The sequence below is a fragment of the Mugil cephalus genome, chromosome 15 (assembly GCF_022458985.1).
Source record: "Mugil cephalus isolate CIBA_MC_2020 chromosome 15, CIBA_Mcephalus_1.1, whole genome shotgun sequence".
NCBI classification, from domain to species: domain Eukaryota; kingdom Metazoa; phylum Chordata; class Actinopteri; order Mugiliformes; family Mugilidae; genus Mugil; species Mugil cephalus.
Genome location: NC_061784.1, coordinates 15,538,782 through 15,555,424, shown reverse-complemented (window position 1 = coordinate 15,555,424; position 16,643 = coordinate 15,538,782). Strand labels below are relative to the sequence as shown.

The 16,643-nt window shown below is 43.4% G+C and overlaps 1 protein-coding gene across 2 annotated transcripts in view; it reads right to left on the bottom strand.

The window, feature by feature from the left end:
• Positions 1 to 16,643, bottom strand: part of LOC125020673 (polypeptide N-acetylgalactosaminyltransferase 10-like) — a 66,902-nt gene that overhangs the window by 43,127 nt on the left and 7,132 nt on the right. The window contains exons 1-4 of one of the 2 annotated variants that reach the window (XM_047606089.1): positions 10,175 to 10,206; positions 7,668 to 7,770; positions 3,946 to 4,084; positions 979 to 1,145 (exon numbers count right to left, since the gene is read on the bottom strand). In XM_047606089.1, coding sequence (XP_047462045.1) covers positions 979 to 1,145; positions 3,946 to 4,084; positions 7,668 to 7,758 — 397 coding nt within the window. In that variant the 5' untranslated portion in view covers positions 7,759 to 7,770; positions 10,175 to 10,206. Of the gene's footprint in view, positions 1 to 978; positions 1,146 to 3,945; positions 4,085 to 7,667; positions 7,771 to 10,174; positions 10,207 to 16,643 lie in introns of those variants that run through there. The other variant, XM_047606088.1, reaches the window with a different exon arrangement.

The following is a 16,643-nucleotide window of genomic DNA, read 5'->3' as shown; positions in this document are numbered from 1 at the left end:
GGAAACACTAAAGTGGAAACATGCTACTACCAAGCAGATCAATCACAGCTCTCTCTGCCTGTGTCACAGTGGCGGCGTTTCCATTACAGTTTTTCACAAAGTAAATGCGATGCTTCTGAAATTTAAAGTGCAGTTTGTACATGTTTCCATCGAATGGTGTTTTATAAATGAGCTGAAGATGGAATCAAAAATGAACTTGTCACGTGACCCCCTGTGGCGTCTTCTCTGAGTGTAAAAATGTTACTTTAGGTTGTGTGAGGTCTGTGTAGGGTCTGGGCTGACAAACTGACGCAGAGGTGGAAATGGCGCATGAGGCTGGCGACTCTAATGACCTTCACCTCGGCAGCAGAGGTAACTCTCTGTTTTCCTTTCCTTGTTAGTTTGTTCACAGCATTTGATGTTTTTTGCCACTTGAGGATACACCAAATGTTCTGGATATTTTCCAGACTGACCGGCCTTTATTTCTCAAAGTAACTCTGGACTGTCATTTCTCTTCACTGAGTCGAAACATACAGATCAGAACAGCAGCAACACATCATGTTGTGTGTCAAACACACCGAGAAGCAACAAATTCACCCTTGCAAAGCGTACTTGTAAATGGAAAAGCATCCCACGTGACTACGTCGTGAATGCGAAAGCTGTCATCAAAGCAAAGTGTGGCCACTTTGAAGAAGCTAAAATCTCAAACGTATTCCGGCCCGTCTTTCCCCCACTGTGGAATAAATTAAAGCATTATTTTATCTCATCATTGCACGCATGTGCCTGCAACGATTTAATCTTTTCATCATTAATCTACAATTTAGGAATTTAATAAATAATAGAATGAGGAAGTGTGTCCAGACTTTTGACTGGCGCCGTATATACACCGAGTTTGCAGAAAAGCTCATTTTAATCACTGATATCACCAATAGCAGCTTAGTTTCTGCTGGGTTCAGTCAGCTCTTAGCAGATTTTTCCCTCATTAACATCTCGCCGCACCTTTGTCGCTGAAGTCGTCGACCAGGATGACCTCGGCGATGAGCTGAGGAGGAGAGCGGTTGAGGACGCTGTGAACGGTCCTCAGCAGCGACGACCAGCCCTCATTATGGAACGGGATGATGATGCTGGTGTTGGGCAGCTTCTCCGCATACAGCTTCTGTTTACAGCTGCACACACACACGACATAAAGACAGAAACATGTTCTCATTCGTCCCTTCTTTCAGTTCCAATCTCGTGTTTTTTCCTTTTTCCAGAAAGGACAGGAACATCTTCTCATCCTTCCTCAGCCTCCATCCTGTTGTTGCATCTTCAAACTGATCTCAGGTCACTAAAGTGATACATAAATGTATTGCTGAAATGGATGTGTTCCCGCTTTTCAGTCCGCTGAAATCTAAACGCAAGCTTCTCTGAAACCAACATTCAATTAATTATCATTTTGTTTATTTGGCATGTTTGCTCTCTTTTCAGGGGAAATAAAATAAAATCGATTTCAAGGACTCGTTTCCGTTTCATATTGACGCACATGCACATTTTTAGTGCAGGCCGTGTCCTTGTATGTTGTTCACTATATAATAAATGATGGTAATCATATGCTTGATTATACATATACTTGCCTGGTGTAGCCAGACTAAATTCCCATTAGTATGTGAGTCTAGTAACACTCTTTTAGGATTTTATTACGGTGCCTGCTTTGACCGATACAGAGAAAAATGAAAAGCGTGCAAAAATTCTTAGCCTGCAATTGGATAGTCCAATAAACCGATCAGAGCAATGAAGTGTGTGACAACAAATGTTTGTATTGTCTGTTAACTGTAGTGAAAATGTGCAACATACTGATCTTTGCTGGAGCAAAATCAGTTCCCAGCCGAGGGGCTCCAGGCCGAGAGGCGGTGAAGTTTGTCTGGATTTAAAATTTGCGGTATCCATCGAAATTACTCATCACATTTTACAGGTTACTGTAAATACGCACAGATCACGTAACTGATTTGTGACACAAAACCCCAAAACACACTTTTTAAATCTCAACTTTCTGGAGAGCTGATGGTGTCTATTCTTTTAGAGGATCCTTTGGTTTTGTTGAGACTAATTCAGTTTTTGACCAATACGTTCACTTGTCATGCTATTTATTACGTGTTTCTAATTTTTCTTTTTAACAAAAAAAGAAGCCTCATCCCATTGGTCGATGCTTAATATTTTACTTTAGGCCAATAAATTATGCTCTGGAAGGTTTTTTTTTTAGAGGTGTGATGAAAAAAAATCATTACATGTACATTCTGACCTTTCACAATATAAAGACCTTCATTCGAGCTGTTCGACGAGGAGCTCATTGCTCACACCGGTGACGCCGCTGACACGCTCCTCCTGCTCCAGAAGCAGCCTTAATGTCATTATTTGCCGCACAGGGCGGCTATCGGGCCGCCGACGTGCGCCCCGATGACGGGTCACAGCCGTCACCTTGAAACTTAACGGCCGAACCCCCCTGCAGAGGTGCCGGCCGTGGGAGGAGAGCTGCGCGTCTGCACTGACGGGAGGCGGGAGAGAAAGTTTGTCCTGAGCTCTGTCAGTCGATCAGTGTCCGTGTTGAACATCGGCCTGCGTGTTATTCATTCAAATATGAACACCGGGAGACAGGCGGGGCTGAGTGATCGACAGGCGGCCGGCCGCTGAATCTTAACAAACCTTGTCCAATTCCACTGGGGATGAAGGGGTGTGTGTGTGTGTGTGCGTGTGTGTGAGAGCGCGCGCTTCAATTAAATCTCGTCAGCGTGCAGAAATCGAATGTGTCAGCCGCGGGCCTGGGACTGGCTGCCGCCGATGCACCGACAACATGCCAATCACCGAGAGGCAGATGCTGCCTGCAGGGCTGACTGGGGGGAGGGAAGGGGGGTTGGGTGGTGGTGGATGTGGGAGCAGGTGTGTCCGTGTGATTGGTCACAGGAGAGTGATGGAAGCCGGGGAGGGTGACATCATTCCTCAACAGCATCCCTCCGCTTAAAACCTTTACATGCCGATAATTCGGTTACAGCCACATTAAAGCGAGGCTCTGATTACAGCAGCTGTCATGCGAACATCTGATGTTTACATGCTGCTTCTGATGTTGTCCCGGACCTGAGCGCACCGGGAGCGTAACGGTGTCGGATAGGGGGACGTAGGTGTGAACGCAAGTGTGAATAGATGTCAGCCTGAATGTGTTGGTCCTGACTACAGACCGGGGCCACAGGATAAATCTCAGGGGTATAAAAAAAAGAAACAACAGAGCAGCACGCACGCCTCGCGTGTCTTGGGACTGCAGGACAGCTGCGTATGAACGGCTGTTGACCACCACTGCTGCCGTGCCGCGAAAAGCTGTGATTTAAAAGCCTTTCACGATGCCGCTACAAGGCACACAGCTGACTCGAGTCTAGGCAAGTTCTGGTTTCTTACTGGCTCAGAGCTCCCCCACCTCTGACGGGTGACCTGATATTCTCTCAAAGATGAACTGATTAAAGAGACGGTGTTGACTTATGGCGAGGCAGCGGATCGAGCAAGCTGCAAACTGAAATCACACCTGTCATGTTTAATCCCAAACCACGAACATGATTATTGCATAATTAATTGCAAAGGCCTTTTTAGATTTGAAGGCATTCGAAAGAATGAGGACAACCTCTGATACTGTGACCGTTTCTTTTTTTTTTTTTTTTAAAGCTGTTCCTCGTCCTTGTTGTATTTTAAGCCTCATTGCACATTAATTCCTGTGAACACTCTGATCTTTAACTCTTGAATATAATGCTGCTTTCTTGTCTAATTTGCGTAATAAAATAAGATGAATGCAGCGTGACAAAAAAAAAAAAAAAAAAAAAAAAAAAAACAACAACAAAGATTTACACAGGAAATTAGTCAAACAAACCAAAACATTCCAAATTAGCTTTCCGGCTCTGGATGGAATCCATTTACCTGGAGGCACAAACACAGACACACAAGACTCACTTCTCGTGGCGGATGTCAGGGAGCGAGCGGTTGAGTGAGATCCGGTCGCTGATGTAAATGTTGAAGCCGTTCTCTCTGTAGGCCTGGTCCACCTGGTCGGTTTCCGTCAGAGGGAACGGCTTCCCTTGTTCGCCGTTACCTAGAAGACACAAACAGAACTGCGCTTATGTTCAGGATTCATGGACACAACGCAAAACACGTATGCATATTTTATCTCGTGATTAATCTACGGTCTATGCACAGGAAACGCGCCCAGTTGCTTTTGCTACGGACGTTTGCATCAGTGTTATCTTCCGGCTCGTTGGCTCTTAACAGGAAGTAAAGTGTTCTGAGTCACATGAGATATTTAGCAGCCACATTATGGACCCATACGGAATTAATCCAGGGACGATTTTCTAAAACAACTGTGGAGAGAATTATAGTATTCTAAATGGGATTACACGAAAGCTTGAATAAACATCTCACAATGAGACACAATAGGTCTGAGCTCAGTGACGCTCAAACTTAGATTTCTGACCGAGCATCTGCATCTGCTTAGCAATAATAAACCATGTCTTTAAAACTCTTTAAATCCCATTTTCAGGTGATTCTATTGGAGTCTTTGGTAAAAAAAAAAATAAATAAATAAAAATTAGTTATTAAATATAACAGAACACCTCGTGCAAATTAGCTCATCTTTTTCTTTAGTGTTCTAAAAAGCGACGGGGAAAGCTCCAGACACTGTGTTTACCTTGGTTCACACCGTCATGATTTATTTTCTCCTCTTTTTACTCCTAGTAGAATAACTTCTTTTCCATTTGAATTTGAGCACTATATTCATACTCGACTGCTTTAAAGAAGCTTACACGCGACATGTTACAGGACTGAGTTGTACCAAAACTTAGCACATTGCCACTGCCGTAGTTTTAATTTAGCCCATGAGGGGCCTCCTACTCCCCCTGGGGCCCCAAGCAGCGGCCTGAACAGAACCCAGCGTCGTCAACTTATCTTCATCTTCACCATCATTAACATTAAATTAAAACCGCTTTGGCTCCCGTGCTTTGAAACACTCCATGTTTCATGAGGGCATCCTATGATATATAATGTTCTTTGTTATATTATACATCTGTGACCTCATGTGAATACGCCGACAGAAACGCACAGTGTGCGATAAAGGCTGGGCAGAGATGAGTCAGACTGCTGTTACTGAAAACATAAATGTTAAACAGGGCTGCACATTAAAAGGTGCCGCCCATGCTGCGCCCGACCGATTTACACATAGTCGAAGGAGGAAATATGGAAAACAGCTTCTCACACAGTGTCTAAAATAAGTGAGAATGGAAATGCATAAACTGCATTTTTTTAACCGATGAAGTCAACTCCCATACAAGCAAGTGTGAGGAAAAACGTACTTGCATGCAGAATCCTCTTGGTAATGGCAGAGTTCGGGAGCAAGTGTTCAGACTGAAAATCTAGACAGACATTTGATGCACAAAGCTTATGTTCCAGAGCCCTTTGAAATTAATTAGGCTCCTCTAATTGAAATAATTGGCAGGATATTGTCCTGACATGTGGTGTTCGTGACTTGGTCAATTACGGGTGATTTGTGCGAGGAGGTTTATCGAACTGGAGCAGCTATCGCAAACCATCCCACGAGCTGAACTGAACGACGGGGCGGACATTAAAAGAGCAACCCCAACTCAAACCCCCCCCCCCCCCCCCGCCCAAGCCCCGAGATATTCGGTTTAATATCATATGAAGGACACAAGTTCTCACGTAATCGCTATCTAACGACCCTTATATCCACACAAACTCTCGGCATCCTGAGCTCATTTCACAAGAGCATCAAATTAAGCACTTGTCATTGCACACAAACACATCTATATAGCGTCCATACGTGGCTGTGTGTTTGTGCCTCTATATATATCAGAGGAGAGCGTCAAATCAGACTGAGCTGCCCTGTCCCATTAGGCAAAAATTATCTATGTCTATATTCCTGTAGGTAATAACTGTGGAAAATAACTCTCCACTTTAATGGCTCATTTCAGAGATAAACTCTTGACTTGTACCCGCAACACGTTACATAGACGCCGAGAAGATTTTAAAAGTCCACTTTTAGACTTTGTGACTGACTAACATACTTTAATGACAATAATCCCACTGGCAATGACACATCATTCAGGCAGTTTTGGCCTCTTTATTTATTTTATTTATTTTTTTTTTGCTAAATCAGTGGAAGAATGTTTGCAGAGAATTTCTGTGCAGTCACGAGGGTGGCCGGCTCAACGACACCACCCACACTTTGTAATGCGATGCTGCGCTTTTCAGAACAAGTCACTGATCTCACTCCCACATGTTTTTGCTTTTCACGCACAGATTAAACATCAAAATGTACCTGGGATCAAAATGTGCAAGAACGAGTGCAAGGATTTCACAGACGTTCAAGCTTCAGAGTGCATCATCACTTTTCTCAGCTTTTGCTCATATTTACCGGCAAAATAATTTAAGTTCGGGGGCTGATGTTTGTTCACAGAGGTGGACATTTTTTTTACGTCCTGGTGTACCTAGGAAAAAAGCTGAGACAAAATGGATTTTTATGAGTCTGGTAACATGTCATTTGGATTTTGTCCTGGTAGATCTACGCAGGAGCATAATCGATTCCCAACGGAGAGACTCCAGATCCGCACTAAAAACATATTTGTGGGGAAGCTGGTCTGACGTCTGGATTAATTCTCTTATGCACACAGGCTTGGAGTTTCACATCTGATCTGTGGAAGGGCATCATCTGTGAGTGTCTCCTCAGAAAAAATGATCCATTTATTTCTGGAACCAAAACCAGTTTGTTAAATAAGACACTAGATTTAAATATAAAAGAAGGAAAATAGGTGTAAGATAAAAATGATTATGGTAATAATAATAATGTGTGAGGTGGGCATTCACAGGAAAGAACAGAGGGTCGCAGTAAACAACATGTCCCTGGCAGCAGAGTGAACAAGTGGCTGTGGCTGAGGAGGAAACACGTTAGCTGAGTGGTTTTAGTAGTAAGTAGTAGGGCTAAGCTAATCTCTCGGTTGAAAGTCACACGATTGTGTGGTAGCAGCATGGAGGGGGGTGACTCCAGGACGCTGGACACCAGAACTCACTGTTAAGCCTTCTTGAGGTGTCGTGGGCCTAACTTAATGAAACATTGGTGAAGGGAAGCAGACAACTTAAACGCTCAAATGACATATATGGCTCAAAAGATCAGTTCCCAAAAGCAGTGACTCCATACAAAAGTTTTGAGGGCTAGGGGAGGCTTCCAGGCTAGGAGTTACCTGAAATAGTCTGAAACTATTGATTTGTCCACAATGACTTTTTATAATCTTTCTGGGTCTAAACCACTTTGTAACTTCTTACATTCATTTTTCTCCATATACAACAGAGTAAAGGCATAGTAAATGTGTTGCATTTGTAACAATAAGACAAATCTATGTTTCCCGGTCAGGGCCTGAGGCAGAATCAATGCCCATTGTAGAAGATTAACTGTGTTTAATTATGAACTCTGAACACTATTTGCAGCATTGATTCTCACTGGTTCTGAGAGAGAAATCCACTTTGAGGGAATTAAGAGAAGAAGAAAAATGACAGTGTAATTGTAGCGCCGCGGCGGGCGCACATGTGTGGCCTTCCGCTAAAACGTAGCACATACTCCCTTTTTTTTTTAATTTCTGCAAGCCAAGCAAACCAGCACGGCGTGGACCTACCGACGCGAGCGGCATCTTTCCTGATGGCCTCGTAGTCGTGCCAGTCTGTCCGCCGCACCCCATCGAGTCCCACCTGAGCGACCTTGCGCATCTGGTTCAAGCCCTGCAGGGGAACAGAACATACGCAGACATCCTTTAAACAGATGTGAACATAGGCCGAGGCAGAATCATTCAGAACTGCTCGTCTTGTTATCTTGCAATGAAGAATTTATCGCAAAACAGCGTTGGCGCAAACGATAAAACCTGTTGAAGTTTTATCCTCCATGATGATGAAATCCGTACAGTCAAAACTTTGGGAAAAGAGGAAGATATCTTTTATATTAAACTGTAAAAAGCGCAGTAAAGCGCTTGAATGCAACACACTGCTAATATTTTCAACAAAGGCATGCATTTGCTGAAGAAAACAGACTTTATTTCCACTTTAATCTGCCTCCAGGCTGCCAGCCAGCATGCATGATTTTTATTTTTCTTCCGAAAGTGTGTTGCTGACAGCTGGGGGTTTACACAAAGGAGAGAAAAACCAAAATGGTTATTTTTTTTATTATTATTATTCGTGCCACATGATAAAATGATATTCAGCCACCGCCTCATCACCATAAGCTATTATTCTCGACTCAGCATTAAAATGCAAAAGCAGCCGTTTATGAAATTCTCTCCGCTTTCGAAACGACTTTCCGTGAGTCAAGATATTACGGGATCACAGCACAATGGTAAATTAATTAGCTCCGTGGGAGGATGCAATTAGCCAAATGTTGTTAATACGAACGACACGTCTGGCTGCATGCAGTACTATTAACCGAGCTGTTAGCTGATACGGCGGCGCAGTCAAACGCGCCGCTATGACGAGCACTGGGAGCATGTGTGTTCATGTGTAAACCGCAGACAGCAGCTGTTCTCCGTTTAGTTTTTCTCCTTTCCAGAGACAGACAGCCAGGCCGATCAGCCGGGGTGGCAGACACCAATAAATCACCGTGTCAGCGTTCCGTGTCTAACAACTCAACGCTCGCATGTAATTATATTACACGTGTGTCACATGTCAGGCTGCTGACAATTACATTTCGCAAGGCGAGAGCAACAGGTAAAATCACAGTGGATAATTTCACTTGAGCTCAACTCTGGGTCAGAAACTTCGCGTACATAAAACATGAACACATTACTCATCTCGGGGACAGGAAGATAAAATACGTCATGCATTAAGTCCGTCTGTGCGTGTCCAACTAAAAGGAAGCAGGGCTGTGCTGGCCCAGTTCCTTATGATTAAAATTTCAACACATATCGTGCTGATATTCCTCTGAGGCTTTCTGCTCTAACAAGACCTTGAAAAACAAGACAAGGAGAATGGGAAACTTTTACAATGCGAGTGAATATTATGGTGTGAGTTTACTTTGGTGTAAGTTGCATGTTTTTCTGTGTGTGTGTGTGCGTCCGTGTATTAGTCTGCAGTACAAGATAAAGAGAAACACAAGAGAGAAGGAGTGTGGGTGAGAAACGGTTGGAGATGAGGAAGATGAGAGAATAATAATAATTTTCTTCGAGCTCTGGCTCTCTCTCTCACACGCACAACCACACGCAGCAGATGTAGTGGAGGACCTTGCAGGGAACAAACAGCCAAGGGAATTTAACTCCCAGAAAAGCTGTCGTGATCACTCAACACTAATATGCAGGAAATGGAACTGGACACCACATTAACCCAGCGTTCTAGTGAAACATCAATTTCCTTCCCACCACCGAGGCACACTCATTTTCCTTCAATTCATTCCAGTTCTATTGAATTCGGTTCGGCTCGGCTTGACTTCACTGTCACATGACATTACGTCAGCGGTGTGATGCGCCGAGCAGCAGACGAAGGATGAAGATCAGCCTCCCCATTTCAGTCTAAATAATTTAAAGATTTTTTTTATTTTTTTGAATATTTATTTAAACATGCAGATTTGGAAGGCCCTATCTTATAAATGAGGCAGGAGTGCCCGAATTCCTCCCAGTGGAGGGCCAAAATTGAATCAGAGTGGAGGGTCGTGAGTAAACTTGTTATTTTTGCAGTACCTTGAGTACATATATAGGTATGTATATAGCTATATATAGCATGCATGTGCAAAATGAATACTATCTCAAAATAACTTTGAAAAATGAATGCCACTGGTTATTATATTATTATATATGGAAGAAGATTAAGGCCACTAAAAATCATTGTATTTGAAGCGAATGTATTTTAATTTTTTTCTTTTTTTTTTAGTTCTAGCTTTAATTTCAGAATTTTGAGGAAAAAAAATCAGAAGCAGCCGGAAATCATTTGCTCTAACCACATTTTTTCAGTGTAACGCTTCACTTATACTGAACATCCATCTGCCTTCTTCAAATAAGAAAAATAATTGAGGCACTTTGAACTATTTGAATACAGATATGGGTCATTACCAGGCCATAGAACTATGTCTCCAAATACAAAGACATTTATCATTTCCAAACTTTTCTTTTTTTAATTTTTCGTTTGTCTGTGTGCCACCGCTCACCTCGCTGCATCCTCTCACTCGCTGTTGGTCTTCTTCACTTTACAGGATTTGAGCCGGCAGGAGCTCAACAGCGCCACTCCACTATCAATGTGATCGGGAGTGGAAGTGCACCAATAAATAATACTCGGTGAGAGCAAGAGCAGTGAGCGCTGACGGTGGGAAACATTATATTGTATACAGTGTGCAAGGCGCTGGCCAAATACAATTGGTTTTGCAACGAGGAAGTGAAGCTTAGGGGAGTTCAAGGCTAGCCTCCTGTCTGCTAAAATGTTACAGTTACTCAAACAACTGCATCCAATTTTTCACAACAAACTCTAACTTTAAGAAGCTCTTTTAGGAGCTATTGTTTGTAGGAAACTTACAAATGTGTCTACATTTGGACAGTGAAGTGTGGATAGAGTGTTACTTTGAAGCTCAGTGGAGTCTCTTAACGCCTGACTCCTCATTCGTTCTGACATGATTCAGGCAGGAATAATATTAATAATAATAATAATAATAATAATAAAGATATTACAAAATAAGGCAATGAGTAAATCTGACACAAGCAAATGTAACAATGGATAGGCCACTGAATGCAACGTCTAGGTTTGCCTGAACCTGTCACATCCACAGCAATGCGTGGAATTCAAATCAAGCGAAGAAGCAACAGAGTGAATCTACACTGCTGGGCGAAGAAGAATTGTAAATAAGTAACTAAATAAATAAATAAACTCTCCATGTCATCTTCTACTACCGCTTATCCTCACCAGGGTTGCGGGGGTCGCCGGAGCCTATCCCAGCTGTCATCGGGCGAGAGGCGGGTTGCACCCTAGACAGGTCTCCAGTCTATCTCAGGGCTAACACGTAAATAAACTCATCCATCTTTATTGCAGTCTTCATGTTTTCTTCGCCCCCCCTGCTGTGCGATGCTGCTACCGCAGAGGAACGAGGCTTGGCCAAGGGTGAATCTCTTCACCGCATCATTATTCAAGGTGCAGCACAACGTAAAGGAGGCGCTGGAGTTGCACCACAACCCATGTATTATATCCATCGAGTGCTCCATCGCCAATTACACACCGCCGCGTCCGATAAGTGACGGGCTGCCGTGGAAACTCACGCTTTATCCTGCAAAGCGTGCGGCTTACGACAGAGCGTGGGGCGGCAAGATGGAGAGATGGAAGAGGCCGGTTTCACCTGAGTGATCACTAATTAACTCTCGCGGAGCCTTTTAACGGCCTAATTCGTCCATTCATCTAATGTTTGCTGCTTACAAAGTATCTGTCCCCGGGTGAAGATAAACACCGCTCCACTCTGAACTCTCTATGCGTGTGTAATGTCATGTTGAAAAAACCACAATTGATTTAGTTGGCACCTTGGAGGGAGACGGAGTTTGATGGTGTAGTACAACAACAATTAATTTCCCTTCCCATTGTGGAGCGAGGTGAGACGCACGCACACACACACACACCGCCAGTCATGAATGGACTCGTGTTGTTTGTGTGGAGTTTAGTCTGAATGTCTGGCCAGCTCAAAGGTGAACGGAGAGACTAAGTTTTCATCCAAGGAAGTGTTGAGGAACTGTTTGTGTTCCTAATTTAACGCCACGGCAAATGTGATGGATAGAAGATGTCATCCGTGCACAGTGGCGCTTAATCAGTTTACCACAAACTGGCTGCTGTCGGAGGAGCGAGCTGTTTAGGTCTTAAAGGATATTGACAGTAATATAACCTTAAAGCAGGGGACTTCAAAGTTTTTCAGGCCAAGGACCCCAAAACTGATGGAGGGGTTTAGCAGTGACGCCCTACCTACTATATGTGTTATATTAAATTTGGCCTAGTGCTATTTATATACATCACGTTAAATATACATTATAATTAACATTTTGCATTCAGTATTAAGCTATTCAAAAATGGTTGAAGGTTCAAATACTCATGTTTTTTCATTTCAAACATGTGCAACAGTGGTGTGGCCGTGCAACTGCTGTAAAACGTAAACATACAGACATACATGAGATTTCACTTGGGGACTGAACAGGCTCTCTTTAAGTTTGTGTGGGAAAATTACAAAAATATATAATAAATGTCTAATCAACCAAAGATTGTGACCCCCCCCCCCCCCTGCAGTACCTCCACGGATCCCGTGTTGAAGACCTATGTGACTTAATCCCTGGTAACTGTCAGTCCTTCCATGTCACATCCTACGTTCCTGTTATTGGTTGCGGGACTATCCAATGTATGCCAATGTATTCTTTATTTATTTATTTAATTTTTGCTCTGTTTCGGTTCAAACATGCTCCATAAGGAATGTCACCAGACTCATAGTGTCTCATGTGCCGCTCTGGAATAAAAACCTATTGGTTTTCTCAAGCGCACCGGCCAGTAACATAACAGCTTAATATTCACCTATAAGTAGACCTGTACACATTTTCCATTTGTTGTAGTGTTTTAGTTCCTATTTTAAACAAAAAAAAAAAGATTATCATGAAAAATAAGTGAAATTTGGGCATGTTGTAGCCTGTTGTTCAGTTCTGGGTCTTGGTGTTGTGTCGAATTAGGAATAGCACCTATTTTAAATGAAATATTGTAGTTTTCTAGGTAGATTTTGCACTAAATTCATGCTGTGGCCCAGAGTAGACCCTCTGGTGGACCACCATTTTTTTTTACCTTTTATTCTTCATGTGTTAAGTACATTAAACTCTGTATATAAAATACAATAAATTAAACACTAGCCAAGTCTTATTCTGAATGAGTCTGTTAAATGTTATGTGCATGTGTAAAGGTCTTTACCTCCCTCCTCCCAAAAAAAAGAAAAAAAAGAAAAGAAAATGCCAAGCTAACCTCCGAGCTGTCACCTTTTGTGCCGCCTGATGCTTTGTAGCGGCGCCTTTTATTCTCCCACTGAAGTATTACGGCACGCGGGAGAAACCTTTCTCCCAAGAAATAAGTGACAACAAAGTCGGGAGAAAATGCCAATGACCCCACCGGGTCTCTTTTGAAACTTTCTGCTAAAATACTGTGGAAAAACTTCAGCAATAAAAGGCGACATGGTGAGGGTTAGGGTGTCAGGGTTTTTCATCCACTCTGATGGTGGTTGTTGCTCAGTCTCCAAATCCTTTGCACCTTCTTTGAAAGCAGGCTTGTGCTATTTTTTTTTCTTAATATATTCCACTAAAACCTTGTTTGTTACTGTAACCGACAAACTGAGAGCAACGAACAGTGAGGAAGACTCCTATGAGTAAAACCAAACTTTCAACAATTCAAAACAAATATTCAAGCCAAATTACGTGACCAATTTAAGACGACGTGGACGCAAAGACTCAGCGTCTCCGTAAAAACCAAAAGTCAGTCGAAAACGGCCAATTGCACTCCGTACTCCAGAGGGTTAATGACAAGAATGTGTCTTGGCACAAATGAACATTGGACCGGAGAGCTGTACAAAACGCGTGTTTCCATTTGTGAAACGGCTGAGACACATCTGCTGTTGTTTACACGAAAAGCTACTGGCGGCTTTGTCTCCAGAGAACTGTGGAGGGAAAAAAAAAGCTTCCACCTGAGCAGCTTGAACAAACGAACAAGAAGCGGATTTCATGCTGTGGCGAAGCACGGGAACTATGCTGCACATTTACAGCAGCATCCACAAAACGTTTGCAGCGGAAAGTTAATCAGGGGACTGACGATGCTTTTTACTGGGGGTCTTCAAGAGCGTGTTTTTTTGTGCGATTGAGCCACTGTGACCAAGCAATTTCCCTTGTGATTGAATGAAAGTCAATCAGAAAAAACAACTGAACAGGCACCTTAACATTTCAATGTGGAAGTCATAATATAGAGATATTAGAATAACCATTTCATACCTGACTGAGTGTGACATTCCTGTTTATGTTGTGCTTTTAAGGTTTCCAAGTGACCTTCCTACTTCCATCCAGTACTAGATGGGGCACTGTTATGTTCAGCTGAGGTTAAACCTTTGATTTTTAGGAGCAACGTGCCTCCTCCTACCAGTGCCTCCCCCGGGACAGACTTTATATTAGTTTCAATTGTGAAATGGCTCTAGCAATATCACAGCTGCCTCATTGTTAATCTGGCCACATGATCAAACATTGCTGAGCTTTTATGACGCCTTCAAAAAGAAGACGGCGGCTTAAAATGTCCCCAGCGTTCTGGCACCAATAGCGGCTTTGTTCATTTTTAGCCGTTTTTGGATTCCAAACAAAGAGGAGGAAGGAGGAGCGAGGAGTGAAAGATTGATGGGCGCTATTTGACTCCTTATCTAGCGCGGAGGGAAAACCAGTACTACCAGCGGAGCCGTGAGTCTGATAAGAGCAGAACTGGCCATTCATCCTCTCAGGAGGACGAGTCCGAACACGCCGGGTCAATACCACCCTCGTCTGTTTCCTGGCCTCCTGCAGAGAGCTGACAAAGTCTTGGAGCGAGAATCGAAATCTTTTCTGTTCTTTTTTTTTCTTTTTCCTTCCCCTTCCTGTTTTGTCAGATCACAGACCCCCAGAGATACAATTACCTGCCTTTCCTGTTCCACCTCACCTTCTGCTCCTCCTCCCCCCCTTCCTCGATTTTTTTTAGCCACTTCACAGACAAGTCAATCTGTGCTGGAGGCTCAGAATCCCCTGCACCGTCTTCTCAGAACACAAAACTTCTGCTTGCCCCGAAAGACCTATTCCTGCTTAGAAAAAGTCTGTTTTAACTTCCCACGATTTCGCGGGCGCTGCAACACGGTGCCTACACCAAACTCCGCCGCGAGCGAGCAAAACCCTGTTGCGAAACACATGCAAATCCCTCCTGGCTCCTGCTCGCTGTCTTGTCAGAGCTAGACATGAGCTTGAGGCAGGGGACCTCCAGGCAGAGGCCCCTGCAGAGAGGCACTCCAAACACCCCTCAAAGAGGAGCACAGCGGGGCCACTGCACAGTCCATTATCTCCCAAAAGGAGTCATTATCCAGAGTCCTGCTGGGAGAGCAGGCAGAGGACCAGAGAGAGGCCACGGCTCATGGAGGAGTCCTCGGCCTCCTGCGGACTCAGACTATCTGCTTAGATATTGGCGGATTATGATATCATCACGGGTCTCACAAAATGTTTGGACTCCCCGTTGTCTCCGTGAGATGACCAGAGAATATGAATGCAGATAAAGGGTCTAATCCTTTTTTATTTAAAATCCAGGTTGAAGACGTATCAGAGTGCGTATCAGAGTTTCCCAGAAAATTACACGAGAACCTGGGGGGTGATTCATTCATTCATTCATTCATTCAAGCCCTTAATTATGATGCTATCCCAACGATTAATTTAGACAGTATATGGCACATGGAATAAGATTATGAGTTTTGTATCAGTCCGTTTTTAAATTACCGTAAAAGCACCAATATTGGATTTAGCGACAAATCGTGTCAATCTGTGCAGCTCATCTACAGGAAAACCAAATGAAACAGACAACGTGCCATTCTTTGGGCAAATGTATGTAAGATTAAATAAAGTATCAGCGAGTAAATCTAATTTTTAGTAGACATTTGACTTTCAATTGAACTTTGCCAGCTAGCGCTTAGATAGTTTAGCTAGTTCACGTTACGTCTGGAGTCGTTTCCTTTGGGTTTTGACCTACTCTCTTCAAATAATCATGAATCTCTATGGTTTTTAAGATCAAGAGCACAAACAGTGGGTTATAAAAAGTGGCGGCGCTGTCAATTTTTGTTTTGTTGATTCATAAAACACAAGCAGCGCTACAGACGCTTTCAGGAGTCAACAGGAAAAACAACCCAAGAGCAACGCTGTTTGAGAGTATTTCCAAATCGTCATGAGACCACGGCGCCATTTCTCTTTCGTAAATACACAATGTAAAAACAGACCGTCGTGTGCACACAAAATTCCCTGTGTCGGGTACAGCACATACTGCTTGAATATTCTGAATCAGGCCTGTTTCGGATGTCGCATTTCTTGATTTTAGGAGTGTTGTTTGGACACGTCTGGAGCACATAGGGAAGGGACACAAAGGGATTTCTGGTCGGAAGAAGAAACACAGCTTGTTTTAAATAATAAATACTTTCATGACAAGTTTTCGCGCGCGCATCACAACGCTGGCGTCTTCCAGAGGGCTGTTTAAGGAATGAAAAGAGGAGGGCTGCGTTTGCACATTTGACATGAGCTGCTGGAAAGTTTAACTGGATGTGAAAAGAGAGATGCATGCAAACACAGCCCTCCCTCCTTTCATGGGAATATTGTCTCAGTGCACGAACGCAAATATTTGGTGGATGCGGCCGTAGTTACTTTAGAAGGCGCCACTCTGTGGCGTCACTGGCGGAGCACAGAACTTCACAGAAACTTTCCACGAAGTTCAGACTCTTTTTCATCAGCCGTCAACGTCGGCCAGCTTCACTAATGCCCTTTCGGCCGGGTGGACACAAATCCCCGCTGCCAGGTTCTAAAATCCTGGAACCACAAGTGTGGAGGCCTTTTATCGTTCCCTGACTCCACAAATAGATGTACAAC